This window comes from Hemiscyllium ocellatum, chromosome 28 (genome assembly GCF_020745735.1).
Source record: "Hemiscyllium ocellatum isolate sHemOce1 chromosome 28, sHemOce1.pat.X.cur, whole genome shotgun sequence".
In the NCBI taxonomy this organism is placed as follows: Eukaryota; Metazoa; Chordata; class Chondrichthyes; order Orectolobiformes; family Hemiscylliidae; genus Hemiscyllium; species Hemiscyllium ocellatum.
This window is the reverse complement of record NC_083428.1, coordinates 4,602,842-4,619,228: the sequence shown is the minus strand read 5'-3', so window position 1 is coordinate 4,619,228 and position 16,387 is coordinate 4,602,842. Positions and strand designations below refer to the sequence as shown.

The 16,387-nt window shown below is 47.4% G+C and overlaps 1 protein-coding gene across 1 annotated transcript; it reads right to left on the bottom strand.

Annotated features, from left to right (window-relative positions):
* Positions 1 to 3,092: 3,092 nt before the first annotated feature.
* c28h6orf120 (chromosome 28 C6orf120 homolog) lies at positions 3,093 to 7,430 on the bottom strand. Its single transcript, XM_060846414.1, has 2 exons — positions 7,362 to 7,430; positions 3,093 to 6,122 (listed from the first exon to the last, which is right to left on the bottom strand). The coding sequence occupies exon 2, from the start codon at positions 6,074 to 6,076 to the stop codon at positions 5,528 to 5,530; it is 549 nt and encodes a 182-aa protein (XP_060702397.1). The 5' UTR covers positions 6,077 to 6,122; positions 7,362 to 7,430; the 3' UTR covers positions 3,093 to 5,527.
* Positions 7,431 to 16,387: the final 8,957 nt, after the last annotated feature.

Genomic DNA, 16,387 nt, shown 5'->3' with positions numbered 1-16,387 from the left:
TTTTTTGAAGAACAAAGAGGATTGATGAGGACAGAGCGGTAGATGTGATCTACATGGTCTTCAGTAAGGTGTTTGACAAGGTTTCCCTTGGGAGACTGGTTAGCAAGGTTAGATCTCATGGAATACAGGGAGAAGTAGGCATTTGGATACAGAACTGGCTCAAAGGTAGAAGACAGAGGGTGGTGATGGAGGGTTGTTTTTCAGACTGGAGGCCTGTGACCAGTGGAGTGCCACAAGGATCGGTGCTGGGTCCACTACTTTTCATCAAATCTAATCTGATCATTTATATAAATGATTTGGAGGTGAGCATAAGAGGTATAGTTAGTAAGTTTGCAGATGACACCAAAATTGGAGGTGTAGTGGACAGTGAAGAAGGTTACCTCGGGTTACAACGGGATTTTGATCAGCTGGGCCATCCAGTGGCACATGGAGTTCAATTTAGATAAATGTGAGGTGCTGCATTTTGGGAAAAGCAAATCTTAGCAGGACTTAGACACTTAATGGTAAGGTCCTAGGGAGTGTTGTTGAACAAAGAGACCTTGGAGTGCAGATTCATTACTTTCAAGGAGCTGAGTCGCAGGTCGATGTGATAGTGAGGAAGGCGTTTGGTATGCTTTTTGTTGGTCAGAGTATTGAGTACAAGAGTTGGGAGGTCATGATACACTATACAGGACATTGGTTAGGCCACTTTTGGAATACTGTGTGCAATTCTGCTCTCCCTCCTATCAGAAGGATTTTGTGAAACTTGAAAGGTTTCAGAAAAGGTTTACAAGAATGTTGACAAAGTTGGAATATTTGAGTTATAGGGAGAGGCTGAATAGGCTGGGGCTGTTTGTCCTGGAGCACGGAGGCTGAGGGGTGACCTTACAGAGGTTTATAAAATCATGAGAGGCATGGATAGTGTAAATAGACAAGATCTTTTCCCTGGGGTGTGGGAGTCCAGAACTATAGGTCATAGGTATAGGGTGAGAGTGGCAAGAAATAAGAGAGACCTACAGGGAAACTTTGTCATCCAGAGGTGGTACATGTATGGAATGAGCTGCCAGAGGAAGTGGTGGAGGCTGGTACAATTGCAACATTTAAAAGGCACCTGGATGGGTATACGAATAGGAAGGGTTTGGAGGGATATGGGCCGGGTTCTGGCAGGTGGGACTAGATTCGGTTGGGATATCTGGTCAGCATGAACGAGTTGGACTGAAGGATCTGTACAGCTCTACGACTCTAAATCTGAAAACTTCCTTATGTAGCAGCCTCAAGTGGATGGCTGTCCTGGATGGTGAGGGAGTGAGATGTTAAAGGAAGATGTTTATTGTAACAAAATAAAAACGAAGGTCAGAAAGTCCAAGCTTTTTAGCACGATGGCCTCATAACTGCATATTTCAGTGTTTCGGGTCCTCATACATTGAATTTGCCTCTATCATACACTCGGGCAGCGAATTTCAGATCACAAGAGCTCGCCGTGTAAAACTATTTATTTGCCTCTGGCACTTCTGTCAATTACCAAATCATGGAATTTAAAGATAAGATCCACAAGATGCTACAAACAAGAACACATACAATTTACATTCTCATCCACCCTACATCCCCCCTCAACCATTTCTTACAATAACCCTGGATCTTGGGTTATAAAGGGGAAGAGTGATAGGTTTCTACATGCGAAGCTGGATCAGGGTCATTTACTTATTGTTTCTATTTATTTATGCCTGGCCAGCATTTATTGCCCATCCCTAGTTGCCCCAGTGGGAAAGTGGAGGTGAGCTGCCTTCTTGAACCATTGCAGTCCATGTGCTGTGGGATGACCCCCAATCCCTTGAGGGAGGGAATTCCAGGATTTTGACGTAGTGACAGTGAAGGAACAGTGACATATTTCCAAGTCGGTGACTTGCAGGTGCTGGCATTCCCATGTATCTGCTGCCCTTGTCCTTCTAGATGGAGGTGGTTATGGGTTTGGAAGGTGCTGTCTGAGGATCTTTAGAGAATTTCTGCAGTGCACCTTGCAGATAATAAGAATCACTAGATGAAGAAAGATGAAGGGACATCTTGCTTGCTTTAACCATGTGGAAAGGGCCGTTGCTAAACTAATACAGCACCTTTAACATAGTTACATGGCCCAAAGCTCTTCATAGGGGTATTATAAAACAGCAGGAGATATTAGGACAAGCAACCAAAAGCTTAAACAGAGGTAGGTTTTAAGTGTCTTAAAGAAGAAAAGGAAGTTGGGAGGTAGAGAGCTGAAAGTGAGGGAATTTTAGAGCATTAGCCCAGAAAACTGACAGCACAAACAGTGGAGCAATTAAAACTGGGAATGCACAAAGGCCAGAAATAGAGGACATCTTGGATGCCGGTTGGGTTGAAGAAAATTATAGAACATGGGAGGAGAAAGACCATAGAGAGATTTGCAAACAACAACGAGAGCTTTAAAATCAAGAGAATATTTGACCGAGAGCCTGTCACGATTAGTTAGCACAGGGATGAGAAGAGAATGGGACACACTGCAAGTTAAGACCTGACAACACAGTTTCAAATGATCTCAAATTTAGAGGGTTGCACGTGGGAGACTGTGCTGGAATAGTCGAGTCCAGAGGTAACAAGTTTACAGATAGGTGCTTCAACAACATGGGGCCAGAGAGAGGGGAAAGGCATGGATGTTGTAGAAATGAAAACACGTTGTCTTAGTCATGGTGTGGATAGAAGGAAAGAGTCAAGTGTAGCCTCAGACTATTGTTAAGGACAGGGAAGGAGTTGATAGTTGGGAGAAAGTATAACATTCTACTGAATGAAGATAAAGGATCCAAAGTTGTATAGTCCACTCCTGTTCTATTTTTAATGTTAACTCAAGAAACCTGTAATCTTCACACACCCCGTTCCATTCCCCACATAGCTCCGAATCACTAAGCTGAAGCCAGTTACTCCTATACAGTCTTGGATGGGACTCGTGCTATTCAACGGGAGTTGCATTTACTCCTCGAGGCGGGTGGTTTGGCAAGATATTCCTCTACACAAAACAAATTAACATTCATCGCACAAAATCGTGCCGTGGTCAGCGAACAATGCATTTGGTGAACTGATCATGTCAACGCCTTACTCACATCTCAATAACAAAACATGTTTAATCTTGATTATTTCCAGTACGTGATACATTCACTTTACAGGAATAAAAATAAGGACAGGTTGTTCTTTTGAAGGGAAGACACTTGGGAGCCTTGTGGTGAGAGGGGTCAGTGACAAGTTGACTCATCATCTTTAATTCTTCAAGGTTAACGCTGTTAATGAGAAACACAGGCATACTGTCTGGGCTGCAGAGTGGAATACTACATGCCAAAGAACACTAGACCTTTATTCATCTTCAAATACCAAACCTTCGAAACAACTCGCCGTAAGCCAATTGGGTAACAGCGTTCTTGAAATTCCACAACTTCAACACCACGGAGAGTAGTCTTCAAATTCCTCAAGTCTTAAAAACACAGCTTAGCAAACAGTTTGGCAGGAGAATCTGTTTTTTGGAAATCTAAATTCAATTGCAATTGAGTCACACCTGGTGAAGTAGCCTAGTGTTCAGGCACAAGGAATTAATTGTGTTGAGTTCTCTGGGATCTTTACTCTCTCCAATTCTTTTCCTCTATGTCTTTCTCTCTCGACCTCGTCATTATACTCTTTTTGGTCATCTTGTATTTGGCAGTTTTATGGGGTTTTTTATTCACCCGTGAGGCACAGCCATCAGTGGCTGGGTGGGCATTTACTGCCCACTCCTAGTTGCCCTTGACAAGGTGTTGAGGGGCTGCCTTCTTGAACTGCTGCAGTCTATTTGTTTTGTTCACTAGCAGTTTTCTGAAATGTTTTGGATATCCCACTAGGTCAAAGAAGCTGAATTTGAAAGTACTAAATGGACACTGGTTACTTCAAATGCCCATCCCAAAATTGTCAATGTACAACTCTAAGCTCAGATAGAGAGAGACGGCCTTATCTCCACCTTGTCTTCTTTGGGTCAGTGGATAGCACCTTCGTCCCACAGTCAGGTCACAGTTTCAAGCCCCACTCCAGTAACTCCAGTCCACAATCCCAGGGCAGGACTGCACTGGCAAAGGTACCACTTTTCAAATAAGATGCTAAATTGAGGTCCTTTGAAATTCCCTGAGATTACTTGAAGAGCAGGGAGATTATCGTGATGTCTCAGCTAACCTTCCTCCCTCAACCAACACCATGAAAAAAAACTGATTATTCATTAAATAAGGCAGCAGAGAGATTGGTCTAGGTGAAGTTGGAAGATGGGTGTCATAGATGAACTGCACTGGATTAGTGAACATGGGACAAAACAGAGTCATACCAAGACAGCTGAGCTATAGGCAGCACAGGCGACCATTTCCCTGGGTGACCTTGCTGTGAGCAATCTGCACTTCATAAATATTTCATTGGTTATGAATAAAAGGTAGTTCAGAAATGACCCTTCTTTATCCGGCATCCACAGGTTACTAGACAGCACTCAAACTCGGGTCTTCAATGATTTCCATTTCCCCGGGGACTTTGTCAAATGATTAAGAAACATGATACCCTCCTCCAGGGTCAATGCAATCATCGTGTTTATTGACAGTCATTCTCAAAAAGAATGCCCACCACCATTCAATTTCTCCCAGGTTTCACTCTCTAAAAATGAAAAATAATTGCCTACCAATCGGCAACGAACACCTGACAAGTCATAATTCCAACGAATTCTATAAAAATATCCATTTCCAATTTGCTGAGTGTCTTTACCGCAACATGGCCTGTGTAAAGGAATCGCTTTGCAATATATCGGAGTAGAAATCAAAGCCCACTCTAAATGAATTGTTGCACTGCTCTGTTCATGTAGAAAATGTACAGTACCTTTGCACCAAAATCTGCATGGATATGGTGCAAACAGAGGGAACTTATGCCAAAAAACCAGACAAGTTTAGATATGTATTCCCACAAAGCAGGCTAATGACAGGCAAGGAGAGAATCCCAGAACACAAATGCAGCACAGATAGAATGAGAGAATGCCCCGGGGAATGGAACACAGGACAAAAAGGTGAGGGATAATGTCTCCTCTGGAAAAACACCCAGCCCAGCTCCTGCAAAGGCCTCACAAAACAAATTAAAGTACTGCACACTTTATGATAATAACATGTGCCTAATAAAAGAGGGGACATTGGAGATAGGCTATCCTGGGAACAGACGTGGTACTGAAAGAAAAGACATTTTATGGGAAATGGATACAATGGAGACAGGAGATTGGGTATCCTACAAAAGTACAAGAACTGGTGTCCCATCTGGCAATAACACGACACAGTACATTAACACAAAGTCTGGATCATCCCTCCAAGGAGAGAACAAATGAAAAACAAACCATTCCTTCAAAATTAAACTTGACTGATTTGAAATCAAAGAAACAATAAACTCAACCGAGTTGTGCGAGGAAGGAGGGACGGATGTTAGAAAAGCTCTGATTGCACTGTAGCTGAAAATGGCTGTCTTCCCGTCCACATCACACACAAACTGTGAGGGGACACAGTCAAAACAGGATCTCCAGCACCAGCTTAAGAATCCCAATCATTATGGTCCACATTACTGACTTCTCCTCTGGTACTGTCTTTCCCGGGGTCCCGTCGCCAGTGCCCTCATCAGTGGGATAGGAGAGTTCAGCAAAGGGGTCCTCGATCACTCCTTGGTCGAGGTAGATCCTTATCTCGTACTCCGTCTCCAGGTGTGAAGGGTGCCCGTAGACACCAACAGCCACCGGACGGTGGAACCTGGGGGGCACTACCACCCAGTCCGGGCCACATGTGGTCGACTGCAGCTCGTAGTCATCGAAACTGGGGTATCGGGTGGAGTCGGAGACATAGAGGTCAGCATCACCCCGGTAACTGTCTATCCGCAACACGAGTCGCCCAGCGTCCTCGAGGTACAAGTAGGTGTAGTTTCCGGGTGTAATCTGGTCGTGGTGCACATACAGTAGGATCCAGTCGTCCGAGACTGGCTCGCTGGCAGAGGATCCGCCCAATGTACCCAGCACCAGCTGGCACAGAAACACCGTCAGAAGCACCCCGCACACCAGAGACATGACTCTGTCAGAAATGATGAACCAGCCAGTGTCATCTGTACAGCATCTGTGGAAATAACAGTAGAGACTTGTGTTAACTCCTTCCCTTCTGCTGCATTAGCCAGGTTGGGGAAAGGCAAGATGGAACTTAAGATGAGAAACCTTGCCCTTTATCCCTCCCAAATGTTCTCTGTACAAATACAAATGGCTATTGATTGCCTTGTGGAAAATAAAAATGAAGATTGTGAAATAGTAACTGGGTGAGCTGTTGAGGGGACAGAAAGCAGATAGTAAATGGTCCTTAAATTGGTGCCTTCACATTGGAGGGAGGTGTATAGTAATAGAAGCATCTATTACTATACCAATAGCATCTAGGTGTATAGCATCTACAACTCCTGTAGAAGCTAGAGATCTGAAATAAATCGAGAACATGCTGAGAAAGTTCAGCAGGTCAAAGAACATTCTGGACAAAGGAGTAGAGTCAACATTTCATGTTGAGTTGAATAGAAATGGTGTGCAGGGACATGGGGATAAGGAAGGCGACTGGCACTGTGGGGTATATAAGGGAAGAGGGGTGGGGGGGAAGAGGAAGGGGGGATGGGGGAAGGGGGGATGATGGGGGAAGGGGGGATGATGGGGGAAGGGGGATGAGGGGGGAAGGGGGATGGGGAGGGGGGAAGGGGGATGGGGAGGGGGGAAGGGGGATGGGGAGGGGGGAAGGGGGATGGGGGATGACGGGGGATGGGGGATGACGGGGGAAGGGGGATGGGGGATGAGGGGGGAAGGGGAAGGGGGGATGAGGGGGGAAGGGGAAGGGGGGATGAGGGGGGATGGGGGATGAGGGGGGAAGGGGGATGAGGGGGATGGGGGGATGAGGGGGGAGGGGGATGAGGGGGGAAGGGGGATGAGGGGGGAAGGGGGATGAGGGGGGAAGGGGGATGAGGGGGATGGGGGGATGAGGGGGGAGGGGGATGAGGGGGGAAGGGGGATGAGGGGGGAAGGGGGATGAGGGGGATGGGGGGATGAGGGGGGAGGGGGATGAGGGGGGAAGGGGGATGAGGGGGATGGGGGGATGAGGGGGGAGGGGGATGGGGGATGAGGGGGGAAGGGGAGGGGGGATGGGATGGAAGGGGAGGGGGAGAATGGGGGAGAGGGGGAAGGGTGTTGTGGGGGGAGGGTGTGGTCGTAATCAACTCTCAAACCCCCGGTTCTGCCCCGCCCCCTCCCCGGGCCTTGACCGGAAGCAGCGTCGCCCCAGGCCGGGCCTTGACCGGAAGCAGCGTCGCCCCGGAGCCCCGGGCCTTACCCCCGCGGCCGCTCCGCTCCCGCTTCCCGGAACCGCTCCCTGCATCAAGGAGCCGGAGGCCAAGAGCGGCGCCGCCCGTCACTGCTGCCGCCTCCGTGAACCGGCTCCACCTGTCGGCCGGAGGTCACCACTGCAGTAGTTATATTGTTAGGGACTGGGGGGAGGGGGTGGTGTTGGGGGTGTGGGTGAGGGGCTGAGGGGATGTTCAGGGGAGGGGGAAATGGGGAAGGGGAATATCAGTGACTCGGCCACCACTAGGTCCCAACTGTAAAATACTCCAGGACGGTCACCGCAGCTTCCACATCCAGGTCCCTGGGCACATTGTCCAAGCTCACACACCCACTGAGAGAGTGCTGCACTGTCTGAGGTGCTGTGTTTCAGATATGGCAGCAAACTAAAACCAAGTCCACACTTTCAGGTTGGCATGAGAGACCATGTCGTCAGTACTTTCATGTGTTATAAGAGGGATTTTGTTCATTGGTGGCCAGCCTTTATTGCCTGTCCCTAGTTGCCTAGTCCCAATCCCCCATCCCCATCCCCCTCCCCCCATCCCTCTCCCCATCCCCTATCCCCCTCCCTCTACTAGTCCCTAGTAGATGATACTGAGCTGTCTTCTTACACTGCTGCAGTCTATGTGCCCTTTGGGAGGGAATTCCAGGATTTTGACCCAGTAACACTAAGAGAATGGTGATATATTTCCAATTCAGAATGGTGAATGACTTGGAGGGGAACTTGATGGTGGTGGTTTTCTCATGTATCTGCTGCCCTTGTCCTTCTTGACGGACGTGGTTGTGCGTTTAGAAGGCACTGTTTCAGGATCTTTGGTGATTTTCTGAGGGGTATCTTATAGATAGTATACACAGCTGCTACTGAGCATCAGTGGTTGAGTAACTAAATGCTTGTGAAAGTATTGCCAATCAAGTTGGTTGCTTTATTCTGGATGGTGTCAAGCTTCTTGACTGTTCTTGGGACTGCACTCATCCAAGCAAGTGGGGAGTATGCCATCACACTCCTGGCTTGTGCCTTTTGGTGGTGGACATGCTTTGGGGATTCAGGAGGTGAGTTACTCACTGCAGCATGCCTAGCGTCTGACCTGCTGTAGTAGTCACTGTATTTATATGGAAAGTTCAGATGAGTTTCTAGTCAAGGATAACACACAGGATGTTGATAGTGGGGAATTCAGTGATGGTAACACCACTGAATATCAAGGGGCAATGGTTACATTGTCTTTTATTGGTGATGGCCATTGCCTGGTATTTGTGTGGTGCGAATGTTACTTGCTACTTGTCAGTCCAAGCCTGAATATTGCCCAAATTTTGTTGCATTTAAATACAGATTACTTCAGTATCTGAGGAATTACAAATGGTACTGAACATTGTGCAATCATTGACGAACACTTCTGACCTTATGATAGAGGGAAGTCATTGATGAAGCACCTGAAGATGGTTGGGTCTAGGATACTAGTTGGAAATGTGTTTGCTGGAAAAGCGCAGCAGGTCAGGCAGTATTCGAGGAGCAGGAGAATCGACGTTTCGGGCATGAGCCCTTCTTCAGGAATGAGGAGAGTGTGCCAAGCAGGCTAAGATAAAAGGTAGGGAGGAGGGACTTGGGGGAGTGGCGTTGAAAATGCGATAGGTGGATGGAGGTCAAGGTGAGGGTGATAGGCCGGGGTGGGGGTGGGGGCGGAGAGGTCAGGAAGAAGATTGCAGGTTAGGAGGGCGGTGCTGAGTTTGAGGGTTGGGACTGAGACAAGGTGGGGGGAGGGGAAATGGGGAAACTGGAGAAATCTGAGTTCATCCCTTATAGTTCTTAGGCAGAAGTTGAGCACTCTTCCTCCAGCATCGTGTTGCTATGGTCTGGCGATGGAGGAGTCCAAGGACGGAGTGGGAGGGGGAGTTAAAATGTTGAGTCACGGGGTAGTTGGGTTGGTTGGTGCGGTGTCCCAGAGGTGTTCTCTGAAACGTTCCACAAGTAGGCGGCCTGTCTCCCCAATGTAGAGGAGGCCACATCGGGTGCAGCGGATGCAGTAAATGATGTGTGTGGAGGTGCAGGTGAATTTGTGACGGATATGGAAGGATTCCTTGGGGCCTTGGAGGGAAGTGAGGGGGGAGGTGTGGGTGCAAGTTTTGCATTTCTTGCAGTTGCAGGGGAAGGTGCCCGGAGTGGAGGTTGGATTGGTGGGGGGTGTGGACCTGACAAGGGAGTCACGGAGGGAATGGTCTTTTCGGCTATGCCTGCCTCTTCATAGGATATGTGGAACAGTCCATCTTCCGCAGCTACACTGGCACCACCCCCCACCTTTTCCTCCGCTACATCAATGACTGTATCGGCGCTGCCTCGTGATCCCACGAGGAGGTTGAACAGTTCATCCACTTTACCAACACCTTCCACTCTGACCTCAAATTTACCTGGACTGTCTCAGACTCCTCCCTCCTCTTCCTAGACCTCTCCATTTCCATCTCGGGCGACCGAATCAACACGGACATTTACTACAAACCGACTGACTCCCACAGCTACCTAGACTACACCTCCTCCAACTTACCCCCTTTAAAACCCCATCCCAATTTCCCCTCCCCCCACCTTGTCTCAGTCCCAACCCTCGAACTCAGCACTACCTCCCTAACCTGCAATCTTCTTCCTGACCTCTCCGTCCCCACCCCACTCCGGCCTATCACCCTCACCTTAACCTCCTTCCACCTCTCGCATTTTCAACGCCCCTCCCCCAAGTCCCTCCTCCCTACCTTTTATCTTAGCCTGCTTGGCACACTCTCCTCATTCCTGAAGAAGGGCTCATGCCCGAAATGTCGATTCTCCTGCTCCTCGGATGCTGGCTGACCTGCTGCGCTTTTCCAGCAACACATTTTCAGCTCTGATCGCTAGCATCTGCAGTCTTCACTTTCTCCCCTAGGATACTACCCTGAGGAACTCCTGTAGCGATGCCCTGGAGCTGAGGTGACTGATCTCCAACTACCTTCCTGTGTGCCAAGAATGACTTCACCCAATACAGAGTTTGTCCCTGATATTGATTGATGCCAGTTTTGCTGGGGCTCCTTGATGCCACACTTATTTGAATGCAGCCTTGATGTCAAGGGCTGTCCCTCTCCCCTCCCCTCTAGAATTCAGCTCTTTGGTCCATGTTTGAACCAAGGCTGGAATGAGGTCAGGAACTGAGTGGCCCTGGTGGAACATAAACTGAGCAGGTGCTGATCGAATGGAATTGAATTGAATTTATTGTCACTTGTATGGAGGCACAGTGAAAAGCTTTGTCTTGTGAGCAATACAGGCAGATCACAGAGTTAAGTAACACAGATCGTAAATAATAGGTAAACAGTGGCAAAAAACCAAAACACAGGTACAGGCGAATGCAAGAGTTTGTGAATCCATTCTGTATTCTAACAACAGTTGTGTAGAAACTGTTTTGAAACCGGCTGGTGCGTGTGTTCAGGCTTCTGTACCTTCTCCCCGATGGTAGAGGTTATAGAAAAGCATTGCCAGGGTGGGATGGATCTTTGAGAATGCTGGCGACCTTTGCTTGACAGCGGGCCTGGTAGATGGCTTCTATAGATGGGAGGTTGGCCTTTGTGATTGTCCAGGCCAAGTTCACCACTCTCTGTAACCATCTCCCATCTTGAATGGTACAGTTGTCATACCAGTAAGTGATACATGACAGGAGAAAGTGAGGTCTGCAGATGCTGGAGATCAGAGCTGAAAAGGTGTTGCTGGAAAAGCGCAGCAGGTCAGGCAGCATCCAAGGAACAGGAGAGGGCTTATGCCCGAAACGTTGAATCTCCTGCTCCTTGGATGTTGCCTGACCTGTTGCGCTTTTCCAGCAACACATTTTCAGCAGTGATACATGACACCCTCCATCATTTTACTGGTGATCTAGAGTAGACTGATGGGGCGGTAACTGACCTGGTTGAATTTGATCTGCTTTTTATGTACAGGGTATACCTGGGCAACATTCCACAATGTCGAGTAGATGCCATTCTTGTAACTGTACTGGAACAGCTTGGCTAGGGGAGTGGCCATTTCTGGAGCACAAGCCTTTAGCACTGCTGCTGGAATGTTGTCAGGGCCCACAGCCTTTGCAGTATCCAGTGCCTCCAACCATTTTTTGATATTATGTGGAGTGAATTGAATTGGCTGAAGACTGGAAGAAAATGGATAAAGATCAGCCTGGGGGAGTCAGTAACTGCTAATTGTGACCATTAGTGGCTGACAATGGTTTGTTTGTGGTGGTAGCTCATGTGATGACAAGGCCCGGTGGGTGGGGGCTGGGGTAAAGACATGGGAGATGGTCCTCAGACCCTAAAATTATTGAACTTGACTTTGAGTCCCAAAAGCTGCAGAGTCCACATGCAGAACATTAGATGCTGAGGCTAGAACTAGAGCAGAATAAATTAGAAATAAAGGGTGGCCCGTTGAAGGTGAAGGTGAGGACAAAGATGGCGGCTCTGGCATGGTATTGGGGCTCCTGAGCCCATCTCCTCCAAACTGGCCGCATCCTTCTCTCTCCTTTTTTGTCTTTTTCTTTCTTTTCTTTTCTTTGCTTCATCTTCTGATGATGTGGAGAAGCTGGAGTGTGGACTCGGCAGGTCATCAGTTGTGGTGGTGGTGGTGTCCAGAGCAGGGACACTTGGCAGCAGCGGCGGGTCACTGTGGCAGAGGTGGTGCCCGGAGCGAGAACTCCCAGCTACAGTTACAGTGGGGACCATGGCGAGATTGTCGTTGCTGTACAGAGAGCAGGGACTCTGTGAGGCCCAGGACATCTTGCAGAAACCCCGGAGCTGTGTTTGAAGACTCCGTTGTACAGAGGATGAACTCTGTTCATGCAATTTCTTTTTATTATTTTTCTAACTTAAAATGGCACCAGATTGGTGGTGTCAAACACTGACCAGTAAAGGAAGTAAAGGTTATGGTGAGAGGGCGGGTGAGTGGAGCTGAGGCCATGAAAAGATCAGCCATGACCTTATTGAATGGTGGAGCAGGCTTGAGGGGCCAGACGGCCTACTCCTGCTCCTCGTTCTTATGTTTAAAACACTTTTCACTGATGTTTAAAACATTTATGTGACAATAAATAACTCATATTCATAAAAAAACCTTTTCTCTCAGGTCATGAGTCTTTGGAACTCTGACCCACTCGAAGGAAGTGATTAAAGTGGGCGGCATGGTGGCACAGTGGCACAGTGGTTAGCACTGCTGCCTCACAGCGCCAGAGACCCGGGTTCAATTCCCGCCTCAGGCAACTGACTGTGTGGAGTTTGCACATTCTCCCTGTGTCTGCGTGGGTTTCCTCCAGGTGCTCCGGTTTCCTCCCACAGTCCAAAAATGTGCAGGTTAGGTGAATTGACCATGCTAAATTGCCCGTAGTGTTAGGTGTAGGGGAATGGGTCTGGGTGGGTGCACTTCGGCGGGTCGGTGTGGACTTGTTGGGCCGAAGGGCCTGTTTCCACACAGATGATTAACAAGGCTCTGAGAGGCTATTGGGCAGATCATAATCTAGAGTTGAGGCCACAATGATCTAACTGAATGACAGAGCATCATTGATGGATGTATGACTTACTCCTGCTTCTAATTTGTATGTTCATGTGATATAGGCTAACACAGAATAGGCTAACCGATGGGAATATTGGCGGCACAGCGGCTCAGTACTTAGCACTGTTGCCTCACAGTGCCAGGCACCCAGGTTTGATTCCAGCCTTGGACAACTGTCTGTGTGGAGTTTGCATGTTCTTCCCATGTCTGTGTGGGTTTCCTCTGGTGCTCTGGTTTCCTCCCACAGTCCAAAGATGTGCAGGTCAGGTGAATTGGCCATGCTAAATTGCCCGTAGTGTTCAGGGATATGCAGGTCAGGTGGATTCGTTGTGGGAAATGCCGGGTTACAGGGATGGATATGGTTGGGATTCTCTTCAAAGGGTGAGTGGAACTTGTTAGACCAAATGCCCTGTTTCCAGACTGTAGGATTCTGTTCGATAGATTCTGTGAGTGAGTATCAGCAGTCAGTCCATGCTCAAGTATAGGAAGCACCAAGGAAATAAGGAAGATCCCGATCAAAGCCATCGAGAGTGGGTCACCTTATAAAACTACAGGCGAGAACTTAGCTGGAAGTCACAGTGACTAAAATTGAGAAGACAAGAGAAAATTCTCAAGCTCAATGCCACCTGTCAAGTGGAAGATGCTTTAACTATCATGGCATGAGTGAAAGGTTCAGGACAAGCACAATGTAGCAAATGTGCAACTCCTGGGGCCTTAGTATAAATCCTGTTATGCACTGGGACAGACAAAACAACACTGCACACTCCCTTTCTTACAGACCCAGTGACAGTCTAATTACCTTAAACTCAGCAAATGAGCAGGCTCCAGGGATTTGCACACAATATATAAAATAAAATAACTTTTGACACTCGGACCAACAGCTGCCGAATAAAACAGTGAAGGCACAGCTTAGAATGGAACAGAAAATCTTAGAAGTATTCAGCAGGTCAGGCAACACCTGTGAACAAGAGTAATATTGTTAATATTTCAGATCTATGTCATTTTGCCAGAATTGCTCTGTCAGAAAATGTCAGTGACCAGAAACATGAATTATCTTTCTCCCTCCCCAGGTGCTGCCTGACCTGCTGATCACTTCCAACACTTTCTCCTTTTATTTCAGATTTCCTCAAGTATTTTTGCTTTTTGAATGAATGGTACATGCTGAAAGTCTAAAGTTGAAATCAGAACAATTTTGGACACTGGTGAAAGCTTTGTTTTCTACAAGATGTATGTATTGGAGTTGGAATTTGAAACAGGGATGTGAAAGAGTATAAGATATCAGTGATTTAATTCCATATGTGCAGACACAAGCCAGCACATACCCCCTTCGTAGGGAGCCTCTTGGGGCTGAAGATGACTTCCATTCCTGTTTGATGGCTTCTGAGATCGCCAAGTGATTTATTAATTCTGTTTAGGGAAGGAAATCCGACCTTGCCTGGTATAGCCAGATGTACTGTGTCCAGTTTTGGTCCCCACACCTCAGGAAGGACATACTGGCACTGGAACGTGTCCAGCGGAGATTCACACGGATGATCCCTGGAATGGTTGGTCTAATGTACGAGGAATGGCTGACGATCCTGGGATTCTCATTGGAGTTTAGAAGCTTAAGGGGAGACTTAATAGAAACTTACAAGATAATATATGGCTTGGAAAGGGTGGACGCTAGGAAATTTTTACCGTTAGGCGTGGACACAGCCTTAGAATTAGAGGGGGTCAATTCAGAACAGAAATGCAGAGACATTTCTTCAGCCAGAGAGTGGTGGGCCTGTGGAATTCATTGCCACAGAGTGCAGTGGAGGCCGGGACGCTAAATGTCTTCAAGGCAGAGATTGATAGATTCTTGATGTCTCGAGAAATTAAGGACTACGGGGAGAAAGCGGGTAAGTGGAGTTGAAATGCCCATCAGCCATGATTGAATGGCAAATTGGACTCGATGGGCCGAATGGCCTCACTTCCACTCCTATGTCTTATGGTTTTATGTACTAAAATCATGCTTAACGGCATAATATAGTCACTTCCATACACAGCAAATACAAAAGCAAATGTGTACACTGCAAAGATCTCAGTGATAATAGCCAGTTCAATGTGGGGTAAAATAACTGTGGATGCCTGGGATCTGGAACACAGAAAGAAATTGCTGGAGAAACTCAGTAGGTTTGTGAGGAAAGAAGGCAGAGTTAATGTTTCCAGTCTGGAGATGAAGATTTGAAACATTAACTGATTTCTTCCTAAAGATGCTGCCAGACCTCCTGACTTTCTCCAGCGATTTCTGCTTTCGTTTGTGATGGATGACCGTTGGCCAAGTACCTGGGCAGAACTCCCTTTGTGCTCCACCCCTGAGGCTGAGAATTTCCTGTGCTCATCTGAGTGGGTGGGGAGAGACTCCAACAATGTAGCACCCCCTCACTACTGCACTGAAAATGTCAACACGGATCATGGGCTCAATCCTCCGGAGTGGGATTTCAATCCAGTTTGGAGTTACCTTGGAGGATACAGAATGCTACCTATTTTACAGCTATAGGAGAGAAAGTTGGACAGGAAGATTTGCAGATGACAACCTGATGGTTGTATCACTGTTAATCCAGAGACCCACGTAATGTTTTGGGTTTGAATCCTGTCATGGCAGATGGTGGTAATGGATTCAATAAAAATCTGGAATTAAGAATCAGTGATGAGCACGAATCAATTGTTGGGAAAATCCATCTGGTTCCCTAATGTTCTTTAGGGAAGGAAACTACCAATCTTACCTGGTCTGGCCTACATATGGCTCCAAAGCCAATTTGGTTAACACTTAAATGCCCTCTTGGCAATTAGGTATGGGCACTGAATAGTGGCCGAGCCAGTGAATCCCTCATCCTGTGAATGAATTTAAAAAAAAAGATTTTGAAGCAATGGTAAACATTAAAATGGAGCCGAGAGTGTGGTGCTGGAAAAACACAGCAGGTCAGGCAGCATCCGAGGAGCAGGAGAATCAACGTTTCAAGCAATAAGGAATTGCTGATGAAGGGTTTATGCCCAAAGTGTCGATTTTCCTGCTCCTCGGATGCTGCCTGACCTGCTGTGCTTTTCCAGCACCACTCTCTCAGCTCTGATACTCCAGCATCTGCAGCCCTCACTTTGTCCCATTAAAACAGCTTTGGTTCACTCTCCATAGGTCAGGCAGTGTGCTTTCAGAACTCTCTCTTTTCTCAATTTCAAAATGTTTTGTTTTATCTTCGAATTTCAGTTTGTGTTGAGCTAAAATCCTGGCAGGTCTCAATTAGACAGAAAGCGCTAACTGAGCAAAATAGAGGCTTGCTGATGTTCTTGTGGTCTCTGGCAAGCTGCCGTGGTGTTCCGTTTCCCTTTTATATTGCATTCTTTCAGCAGGAGTTTGTGCTGTCGGGCTGCAGGGAACAACAGACATCACCTGGGAGAGCTGAGGAGAGAATCTTACGTAATCTTTGCTTAAACAAGATCCAGATGGGGAGGCAGATAATGAGCTCATGGTG